This window comes from Apodemus sylvaticus, chromosome 5, assembly GCF_947179515.1.
Source record: "Apodemus sylvaticus chromosome 5, mApoSyl1.1, whole genome shotgun sequence".
Classification (NCBI taxonomy): domain Eukaryota; kingdom Metazoa; phylum Chordata; class Mammalia; order Rodentia; family Muridae; genus Apodemus; species Apodemus sylvaticus.
In genome coordinates, this window is record NC_067476.1 from 41,705,527 (window position 1) to 41,717,263 (window position 11,737).

Sequence of the window (11,737 nt, forward strand, 5' to 3'; positions counted from 1 at the left end):
GCCTCGTGTTACTAGTGCCAAAATCTCCTTAAATCGATTCTTTTCGCTAATCCTCTTTTAAAAATTACTGGCATGGATTCTTTTTCTCTCCCTCTGGATTATGTAAACATTACACACACACACACACACACACACACACACACACACCAGTAAGATCATCGTGTTGACACCACTTCCACTCTGTCTCCCCAGATCAACGCTTCTAGCGAACCCATTTGCACTGGGGGCTCAGCCCTCTCTTTTTTCTCCTGGCGAGGCTTATGAACCTGTCACCAAGCCAGTGCCTCAGAAAAGAGGAAGTGCAGTGGGACTCAAAGGATACATGGCGCCCGCCCCCAGCTAGCTGCTCTTCAGATGATCTGCAACCAAGTTGGCTGATAAAATATTTAGTAACGACCCAGTAAACAAGACTGCAAATACATTAAAGCACTTCAGCGCGACGGCTTATGATTATTTCAAAACTTAAAAAGGATATCATAGATTGTCCCTGTTTCTGTCCCCCTGCCGGAAACCGAACCTTCCCGAGGTGGGTTGATGGGTGGCTAGGCTGCTTTGCCTCCTCTCTAAACGCTGTGGCTTTCAGCCGGGAGGTTTGTTTATTTATTTATTTAGCCTTGTAGTTTAAAGGTGGGGGAGGGGGCGTCAAGGACACGCAATACCTACTCAACAAAGCACAGGCTCAGGTGTGTATGCTTCTGTGTATTAACTGGAAAAGACAGACTCTGGAAGTTTTACAGGGCGAGAAGAGGCCACCGGCTCGCGCTTTGTATACTTTGCACTTGAAATCGTTACATTCAACTGAATATTTGGCTCATTCAGATCCGAAAAGTCTCCTAGCATCATCGAATTCCCTCCTCCGCCCCTCCTCTCTAAAGAGAGAAGGGGGGGGGGTAAGGAAATGTTTAGTAAATTGCACATCTTTGAATCTTCCTAAAGCAGTGGTCACAAAGCTTAAAGGTGACATAACAGAGCTCATATAAACCAACACACTTTCCCCACCCCCCAAGCCAACAATAAAATCATCCCCTTCAATTTGCCATGATCGTCGCGACCAGGAGCCAGGTGATTATCCTAATTAATGTCTATCTAATTAAATTACTGTCAGCAGCTAACCAATGGCAAGAGCCGTTTCATCGGCTGCATAAGCAGCAAGATCAAAAGTGAGCCTTTTCTGATTGCTGCATAGTGTCAATTGGCCAATCTCTTCTCCCAGGGAAAAAAAAAAGTAAATCAAACCTTTGAGAAGCATTTGCTGGTTGAAGTGCTTTCTGTCTAGTGAGGGGTCTGTGGATTCCTAGTTTATGATAAACAGGACTTTAAAACCCAGGGACGGGAGGGCCAGCGTTCAGGTTCTAGAGCTATGCAGCTGGAGCACTGCCTCTCTCCTTCTATCATGCTCTCCAAGAAATTTCTCAATGTGAGCAGCAGCTACCCACATTCGGGCGGATCTGAGCTTGTCTTGCATGATCATCCCATTATCTCGACCACTGACAACCTGGAGAGAAGTTCACCTTTGAAAAAAATTACCAGGGGGATGACGAATCAGTCAGATACAGACAATTTTCCTGACTCCAAGGACTCACCAGGGGACGTCCAGAGAAGTAAACTCTCTCCTGTCTTGGACGGGGTCTCTGAGCTTCGTCACAGTTTCGATGGCTCTGCTGCAGATCGTTACCTCCTCTCTCAGTCCAGCCAGCCACAGTCTGCGGCCACCGCTCCCAGTGCCATGTTCCCGTACCCCGGCCAGCACGGACCGGCGCATCCCGCCTTCTCCATCGGCAGCCCCAGTCGCTACATGGCCCACCACCCGGTCATCACCAACGGAGCTTACAACAGCCTGCTGTCCAACTCTTCGCCGCAGGGCTACCCCACGGCCGGCTACCCCTACCCACAGCAGTACGGCCACTCCTACCAAGGAGCCCCTTTCTACCAGTTCTCCTCCACCCAGCCCGGGTTGGTGCCCGGCAAGGCGCAGGTGTACCTGTGCAACAGGCCACTTTGGCTGAAATTTCATCGGCATCAAACGGAGATGATCATCACTAAACAGGGAAGGTAATGCTACTTTCTTGGCTGCCGCTGTTCCAGGCGTGACCCTGGGCGAACGCACCCAAGATGTGACCGCCGCCGGGCAGCGACTATGTGGGGTCGGGGAGCGGAGTGGAAAGGCGCTCGGGTGCGTCCTGGAGTTGGCTGGTTTTGGAAAAGGGGAAAGTGGAAGGGATAATAACCACCATGGTGCTGTTGGTGGCGGGGAGCCTGCTATGCCAATGCGGTCAGAGAACTAGTCAGTGGCTGGAGCGGGACGAAGAGCCGCGGCCAGGCATTCAGAGCAACTCATCCAAGCTGACCCGTGCCGACAGGTGGAGAAGCAGGCCGCCACCCCGGCTCTCCACCGAGCCCTGCTACCTGTCGGTCCCCCACTCCAGAGCGCTCTCTGCTCTCCCCGACTTCGGCCCTCCGTCTTCCCTTCTCCCAGTGCCCCTTTTCTAGATCAGCGAGCATTCGTTCAGACACGCGGCGAGGACAAGTTTTGCTTAGCGTTCTGGCGCCCCGCTTCTTGCATTTAATCCTTAACATTTATTTTCCTTTTTCCTTGTTTTTTCTCTCTTTTTAATTTAAACAGGCGCATGTTTCCCTTTTTGAGTTTTAACATTTCTGGTCTCGATCCCACCGCTCATTACAATATTTTTGTGGATGTGATTTTGGCGGATCCCAATCACTGGAGGTTTCAAGGAGGCAAATGGGTTCCTTGTGGCAAAGCGGACACCAATGTGCAAGGCAAGTCCTTCCAATTAACACGTTTTCTTGACACTTATTTAGGTGAGAATGATTAATTAAAGCCTTTTGTGGACTGGCTCGTGCGACTTTTTAAAACGGTCGGCCAATGACTTCCTAAGAGAGGGACAGGGGACAGACTGAGCGGCGAGAAAGGGGAGGATTATGCAAAAGCTATTTTAATCATTCCCAGTTAATGGGAAGAAATAGCGGCAAAAAAAAAAAAAAAAAAAAAAAAAAAAAAACCCAAACAAAAAAAAACCCAGCTAATGGTCTCTGTGAAGATGTGTGTGTGTGTGTGTGTGTGATATGTGGTACACAGTTGGGACTGGACAGTAAAGCCATTTTAATAATTCCCAGCTAAGAGAAGAAAGTATGTCCCCCCAAAACTGGTAATGGGTTTAATTTTTGAATAAGGTGTGTGTGTGTGTTTCATGTGCTAAGGAGTTGGGACTGGGCAGTGCCCTGAGCAGCAAATGTAAACAAGCTATTTCTTTATTAAGGAAACCGGGTCTATATGCATCCGGATTCCCCCAACACTGGGGCGCACTGGATGCGGCAAGAAATCTCTTTTGGAAAATTAAAACTTACCAACAACAAGGGAGCATCAAACAACAATGGACAGGTCAGTCTCTCTCTCTCTCTCTCTCTCTCTCTCTCTCTCTCTCTCTGACACACACCCTTCTTTAGTTTACAGCAACAGGAAACAAGGTAGAATTTATTCCTATCAATGAAGACTTCAAAAATCATAATTCCGCTTCCCCAAATTATTATATTTAATCCATAAAATTGCTCTCTATGCCTCATATCTGACCTTATTGTGGGATTCACCTTTCTAAAAGCAAATGCTGGTTGATTTTGAAAGGAATCCCAGTTGAGATTTGTAGGTTGTGAAAAATCTTTGTTCCTCTTCTAAGGAGGACTAGGGGAAAGGGACAGAAGCCTGACATTCGGGCTTTCCCAGTGCCCAGAGGATCCGGGCTTCCAAAGGTGCCTGGGCCAGTGTGTCCCGGCCACCAGGTCACCAGGAGGCGAGTCCCACAGCCAGTCTGGAGCAGCGGCTCCAGTTGGCTCAGGCCGGCCCAGATCGAGCCCCGAGGCTGGTGCGAACAGGCGCGCGGTAAAGGCGCTCTCCTTTTTCTTCGCTGGACAGATGGTGGTTTTACAGTCCCTGCACAAGTACCAGCCCCGTCTGCACGTGGTGGAAGTGAATGAGGATGGTACAGAGGACACCAGCCAGCCAGGCCGCGTCCAGACGTTCACTTTTCCGGAGACTCAGTTCATCGCTGTCACCGCCTATCAGAACACCGATGTAAGGAGGCTCGGGTCTGGGCACGGGCGAGTGGCACCTCCATACTCCCTAGTCCTCCATCACTCTGCGCAGACTAGCCTGGGCCACAGCTGGCCCTAGAGCAAGGTTGAGGGTAGGGGCCTGCTAGGCCCTTCCTCCAGATTCCAAGCTGGTGGGAAAGCTCTGCCTGCTTGCTTCCAGCTCCAAGATACCAATGCCACAGCAGTGGCTTGGATCCCTATTTCCAGGACCAATGCTTTAGTTTGGTCTTTAAACTAGAATACATTAAAACGTGTTTTCTTCTTTTCGAAAATGTTTTTGTCCTCTCAAGAAACAGGCAGATCTATCCTGTGAATTCTATTAACAAGCTATGAAACCTAAAATAAAACGTTTCTAAAACCTCAGAACTGGTGGCTAAAATGAACAGATACTACTGTTCTGAGAGTTTAAAACTGAAGAGAGTGCATATAGATATGAAATGTCCGTGCTCCAATAAAGTAAAATTACAGGGGCGGATGGAGTTTTCTAGCACGTGAACTTTCGAAGTATTTACAAAAGTTGATTTTAGTAGCTGTTGTGACTCTAGAGGTATAAAAGCTCTGTGTTTCTGTGTTTTGTCATGTAAGTGAAAATACAAGAAATGAAATCATTATTTCAAATCAACTTAATTTCAAGATGCAGTTTGCAGTTTTTGTTTGCTTGCTTGGGGGTCGGGGTTGAGAATCAGAACTAGCCCATTTAAAAAAATCTCTGGTTAAACTCTGAGAACAGTAATGAGATAAAGTTTTAAAGGACTTTTTAAATGACCATTTGAATCAAATTATAGCACATAGGAGTGCTAACTGAAATGCTTTTAGATATTAATTTAAGCCTAGTTCTCATAACATTCCCAATACTTTATCACTTTCCTTTCCTGCTAGTTTCTTAAATTTTTGTTAGAGAACTTTGCTATTTAGTGACTCAGTAGGCCCAAGCCCCTGGCAAGTGGCAGATGATATATTCTCAAACACATCCCTTCTTGTGTAGAAGATGAGGTCACAATCTTCCTTCTCCTCTTTCAGATTACACAACTAAAAATAGATCATAACCCCTTTGCAAAAGGATTTCGAGATAACTATGACACGTAAGTAGTTTTACATGTTTTTTCTTAGATAGCTGCTGAACTGGCCATTAGCTTAGGGTGTATTGTTGTGTTTAAGGGTTTTGAAAGTCAAAATGCGTGAGAAAATTGTTGGAGATCTCCCTTCCTTATTTTGATGATGCCTCCCCCCTCTGGTGACCTCTTGGCTTGGTATTTGTGTGATTTTGGTTTATTAAAAGTTTCCTGTACTCATTTGTAGCTTTCTTTCAAATTCCAAGGTGCTTGGTAGCCTCTGTGTTGGCTGGGGGGCTGGGGGAGCTGCTGCCCTGTCCCCAGCTCCTGCTGTGCTGTGGCTGCAGGAGCTCAGCTTAGATTGTCTGCCTGACAATGGCTCTGGCAGTTGTTACGGTCTCCTTGGCATATGTGACTTTTATTTACCCATTTCCAAGGTTTATATGAAAGCATTTCCTGTGACGTTTACTATGGACTGAACAAAAATGTGCACTCACCAGGCACGTTTGTGAGCAGAACTTAATTTACAGTCACTACAAAGCTCTGGGCAGCGCTGAGATATGGTTGCCTCCTATTTGTAAGCTTCAGAAGAAAAATGTCTTCGCTTACTTTTTGTATCTGTGGTTTAATTAAATGTGTTGGTTCCCTTTCTTCAGCAACCCCCTCCCCACCCCGTACCTATCTCTATGTCTTCTCCAGAGTAAGGCTGTCCTCTGGGACAGCAAAAGGTGTAAACTGAATGCTTTCTAGATTTGTTCTGGGATTTTCGCTTAGGGACCACAGTCTGAGAGTTTTCAGATGGTGTCATACAGCAAGATGTAAAGTGGTATTGCGCGATTCACCTACTTTTTATGACTAGAAAACATAAAGAAAAAATATGCACTTTAATTTCCTGGCTTTGGGATAGAGGTAACATGTTCAAGTCTTTGACTAGGAATAGGTTAAATGTGTGGAGAAAGAGACAGGTAGCCCTTTCAGTCCATTCTGAAAATGTCTAACTGAGAAAGTCAGCGATATCTCCTAGCTCCAACTTTCTTACATGTTCCCCAAAAGCAGTTCAAAGGAACCCAGCCTCATGAATACGATTCTCTGGAATAAAACTTTGCCACTCCTGGTCTTAAAATACTAAGAGAGAAGTGGGCCCAATACAGTGGAAAGAACATGGCCCAAGAGACTAGAGATGCTGGAAGAGAGTTGTATAGATTTTGAGCTTTTAATTGTGTTAAGAACATCTGTTCAAAGCATTTATTTCGCACAAATCAATTCAGTAATCCCAAGTGGTCTGAGACCTGGATGGGCATCTAAACTATCTTTTTCAGACTGCTTTTTTCTTTTAACAAATATTGTGGTGGTGAATAGAGAAGATATTTGTACCTTGTTAATTGTTTCCCTTCCTGTCCCCCTCCACTTTTTTTTTAAATTGAAGCTGGCATTAAGTTTCAGGAGAGGATTTGGGGGAGGGGGTGTTACACAGAATGCACCTGAGTAGCCATAGCTACTCTCGTCTGCCTTCTTCCTGTGGCTGTCTTCTGTTAGAGAAACCCCTTCCTTTCTGAAATCCATGCAGTAGGTTTCTTATCTGCATAAAAGTAATTCCTGGGTTTTGGGGAATGAGAGAAAGTTGAGTAGCTTTTAACAAGCTCTTTCCTTCACAAGGTTGGTAACGTGGGCCTTGTTGGATCAGAGAGCAATGTGGGAGGGTGTGAGAGTTCAGAGGATTCTAGAAGGTTGCTTGGCCACACCCTGGGGAGTCTTCTCCCCTTGGGGTTCAGATCTGACAATACTGAGGCACTCTTTCAAATACTGTTGACTAAAGATGCAAACACTTAAGTGTGAGCTAAATAGAGGTGTGTATATGTGTGAGGAAACACCATCCATCTCCAATTCGAATGGGATCTCCTAGGCCCATTAATAAATATTTATTTTATCTAAAGTAATTCCCCCAAACACAATCTCTCTTGATTAGTGGGCAACTTCTCGAACTTTCCCTTGTCTCGGTTTCCTCATCAGGAAAGTCAAGCCATACATAGCACCTGAGAGGATTGTTGAGAGTGGCATGAATCTATCTGTGCTCACGTAAATAATTTCTACCCGTACAGTCAAGTACATCTAAACTCTGTGAGGGTTAGCCATTGTTATTAGTGGTAGGCTGTTTGAAGGAGGGTGATAACTGTAAGAGTTTCTCCAGAGAGTCTTTCTCTTCCACTTTTTCTTCTAGTAATGGGCCAAAAGCTGGGTAGAAAGATGAGAATAACGCACTGCTTTCTAAAGAATTTTATTGATCAATGAGTCCTTCTTCCAAGTAGTAGTTTCTTGTTTGCTTGCATTAACAGAGGTGGGAGTTAAAGGGCTTACATAAGGGAAAGACAAATAGTACCTTAGAGGATTCCAGCAGCAATCCTCTGGGGCTCTGAAGGCCAGTGGAAGTCAGCCTTTGAGGATATTACCTGGATATGTAGGTCCCAATCTTCCCCTTGCTGATTTCCCCTCTGGGGATTTCTTAAACTACTCCCACCCCTCAAAAAGAAAGGATTCGCCTGAACAACTCAATGGACCCAGGAGGTCTTAAGTGGGTGGAGAGAGGGGGTCACTTGTTTAGAAATTTCATTCAGAAATTTATCAGAGAGAAAAGGCCCAAAGGGCAAATAGCACCTTGGTGCCTGGATAATGTGTTCACAAGCGCTGGCTAAGTGGATTTAGGCCCCATCTTGGTCCCGGTGCATTTAGCGGGAACAAGGGACAATGGAAGACCTCCACTCTTCACTTTGCATCCCGCTTAGGTTGCACCAGATGAACTGGTATCTGTGCAGTGTAGGCCAGGGAACTCGCGGGTGTGTGACCTTCTGCCATGTGCATCCTGTATGGCAAGCGCAACCTACAGCTAGACGGTGTGCGGGTGGGCAAGGTGGCTTTCCCTCCAGGACCCTAAAGGGACCTCCGCGCCACCCCTCGGTTCTCTCTGTCTCCCTCCCCCCAGGATCTACACGGGCTGCGACATGGACCGCTTGACCCCGTCGCCCAACGACTCCCCGCGCTCGCAGATCGTGCCCGGCGCCCGCTACGCCATGGCCGGCTCTTTCCTGCAAGACCAGTTCGTGAGCAACTACGCCAAGGCCCGCTTCCACCCGGGCGCCGGCGCGGGCCCCGGGCCGGGCACGGACCGCAGCGTGCCGCACACCAACGGGCTGCTGTCCCCGCAGCAGGCCGAGGACCCGGGCGCGCCGTCGCCGCAGCGCTGGTTCGTCACGCCGGCCAACAACCGGCTGGACTTCGCGGCCTCGGCCTACGACACGGCCACGGACTTCGCGGGCAACGCGGCCACGCTGCTGTCGTACGCGGCCGCGGGCGTGAAGGCGCTGCCGCTGCAGGCCGCGGGCTGCACGGGCCGCCCGCTCGGCTACTACGCCGACCCTTCGGGCTGGGGCGCGCGCAGCCCCCCGCAGTACTGCGGTGCCAAGTCGGGCTCGGTGCTCCCCTGCTGGCCCAACAGCGCCGCGGCCGCCGCGCGCATGGCCGGCGCCAACCCCTACCTGGGCGAGGAGGCCGAGGGCCTGGCGGCCGAGCGCTCGCCGCTGGCGCCCGCCGCCGAGGACGCCAAGCCCAAGGACCTGTCCGACTCCAGCTGGATCGAGACGCCCTCCTCCATCAAGTCCATCGACTCGAGCGACTCGGGGATTTACGAGCAGGCCAAGCGGAGGCGGATCTCCCCGGCCGACACGCCGGTGTCTGAGAGCTCGTCCCCGCTCAAGAGCGAGGTGCTGGCCCAGCGGGACTGCGAGAAGAACTGCGCCAAGGACATAGGCGGCTACTATGGCTTCTACTCGCACAGCTAGGCCGCCAGCCGTCCGCCCGCTCGCCCGCCCGCCCGTGCCCCCGGTCCCTCAGCTCGGCCCCACGTCCTCCTCCCCAGGCCCGTTCTAGCGCACTCGCTCTTTCACTTGACCCTCGATGACCGTCCGCGGGGATAAGTGCAGGTCTCCCACTATGATTTTAAAACTCTTTTCTTTTTTCTTTTTCTTTCTTTCTTTCTGCACAGCCATCTCCGCAGTTAGCGCACCGACCTTGAACCTGGCTGTGGTTTTCCAACTTTTCGTCTGTGAAGTTATGATCCTCCCTGTCTTTTTTCCCCCCTCTCTCCTTGTCCCCCTCACCCTCTCCTTTCTCTTGGAATGAAACTCTTCAACTTTAGGAGACCTGGGCAATCCTGCCAGGCAGCAGCGATTCAGACCCGCCTTGTCTTGGCCTCCCTATTTAACCATAGGATGTTGACTCTAGAACCTGCACCCACCCAGCGCGTCCTTTCTTATACCCGAGTGGATGGATGGATGGATGGATGGTAGGGATGTTAATACTTTTAGTGGAACAAAGCCTGTGAAATGATTGTATATAGTGTTAATTTATTGTAACGAATGGCTAGTTTCTATTCTCATTGTCAAGGCACAAAACCAGTTCACGCTTAACTTTTTATTCTGTTCCTTTCTTCTCCTTTCCTTTTTCTCCTCTCATTCTTTCTCTCCCCCCGCCCCCTTTGTTTTCTTGTGAGTTATTAAAGATATTCTAAGAGGCTCTGGAAACATGAAACACTTCATAGTGGTGGTTTTCTCACTTCTCAGTTCGTTGCATGATGTAACCAGTATGTGCCCCGATGCACACAACATAGCTAAGGAGAGTCCACTTGAACACCTGTAAAAGCTAGTTGTCTGTTCCTCGGCAAGCCGATAAGTGACAGGATGGCTGCCAAGCAGACTTAACTGGAGTTTATGTGTTCCTCCCTTCCTTCTAAATGGAATGGCTCCACATCAGCAATATTATTTTGCCTTATTTGTTTTTCCCCAAAGTGCCAAATCCATTACTGGTCTGTGCAGGTGCCAAATAAGCTGATAAACTGTTTCTGACTATCTTTTCAGTCCCCACTCCACCTTTATATGCTGTAAATCTTTGTAATGAATAATCTACTAATGATATAGATGACTGAATTGTTGGTAACTATAGTGTAGTCTAGTGCAGATGAATTGTGTGAGTTGTATATTTTACTGCATTTTAGTTTGAAAACGATTCCCCCACCACTTAGAGACAGCTGAAATTTGACTTTCTTGGGAAAACACTAGCATTATTGCAAGTAAGACTGATTCCCCCCAAGTCTTGTTATATTTGATAAGGAGCATTAATCCCCCTGGAAATAGATTAGTAGGATTTCTAATGTTGTGTAGCAAACTTATACTTTTTTTTTGTACTTTAAAATCAATGTGAAATATGCATCATACACAATATTCAATCTAGATTCCAGTATATGGGGGGATTTTTCTTAATAGGAATTCAGGGTCTAAACGTGTGTATACTTTGGCTCTTCTGTAAATCAAATGTTGTGATTTTTATATTTGTTTTGTTTTGTCTGTGAATCGAATAATTTATACAAGTACACACTCCACTGAGAATCGTTTTGTTTTTTGCTCGTTTGTATCGTCTGTGTATAACAAGTAAAATAAATCTGGTAAAACGCTAAATATGGTGTTGAGAGCAGTTTACAGTTTGCAAAGAATTATTATAGGTTATGGCATTTAGGGGTAAAGCAAAACTAGCCCCTCTCCCCTAGCCCTGGGCAGTCTAGCAGTAGCCAGTTGTTACACCCCATTGTAGTATATATAGTACCACCAGGGATTACCTTTTTCCTACTTATTTACAGTTATTTAATTCCCCAGGAGTGTAGTTCTCTTTGCTGCTGTGTGCTTTTTCTAGGAAAATATATGAACTATCTTTATCCTAGCCCCCATTCTCTCTGAAGCTGAAGTGACAGGAAAAGGAGGGTCTGCAGATGAACTAAGGATTTCTCTAAAGTTCACCCAGTAATTTGTGAGGCATTAGGTTAGAATAGGGTGCAATAGAAGGCAAGTCAAGAAACATAAATTGTTGCCTGGAGAGCTGAAAATTTCGGTTTTTACCAAGAGGCCTTGGAGTTGACTGGCGAATTTTTATAAATGCAAACTCGGAAGGTCCTTCATCTCTAGAGAGGGAGGTTTGGGGCATTGTTCCGGGTGTGTGGAGAAAGACCCACAGAACCAACACACCGAAAGGTGGTTGTTAAAGAACCCAATTAAAAACTTGCTTTGGAGAGGGGTTGGGGATTGAGGCTGATGCCTGGAGTCGCCTAGGTGTCTTCTGTAATGGGATCCTTGAGGCAGTTTTACTGCAGGTCAGGTCCCCACCCTTGAGATCAAATGGCTATGAGGAATTTCATCAGAAAGTTTGCAAGTCTGTCTTTACCTCTTAAGAGGCGAATTCTGTACTTTTGTCTCCAAAGAGGGTGACTCCTGAAAGGGACAAGAAAATGGTTCAACCTTCTCCTTTAGTCTCAGTTGGCCTGGGGTGACAGAACCGAACTTATCAGTACCCAGAGAGTGTCCTGAAGAAGCTTCAAAACTGCAATTATGACAAGTCGAGGGGACGATTACTCGGACTTGCCTTCCCTGGACAATCCCGCCGCTAGACGGCGTTCCGTGCAGTCTCTTGTGCCACGGAGAGGGGAAAAATGATGACTGATTTTTCCTTTGTTTTTCCTTTCCCCTCTTTTCACCTAAGAA

The 11,737-nt window shown here is 47.4% G+C and overlaps 1 protein-coding gene across 1 annotated transcript; it reads left to right on the forward strand.

Moving 5' to 3' along the window:
• Positions 1–1,360: 1,360 nt before the first annotated feature.
• Tbr1 (T-box brain transcription factor 1) lies at positions 1,361–8,992 on the forward strand. The gene is made up of 6 exons (XM_052181139.1): positions 1,361–2,052; positions 2,624–2,778; positions 3,279–3,400; positions 3,929–4,087; positions 5,128–5,189; positions 8,137–8,992. The coding sequence occupies exons 1-6, from the start codon at positions 1,361–1,363 to the stop codon at positions 8,990–8,992; spliced, it is 2,046 nt and encodes a 681-aa protein (XP_052037099.1).
• The last annotated feature ends 2,745 nt before the right edge of the window (positions 8,993–11,737 follow it).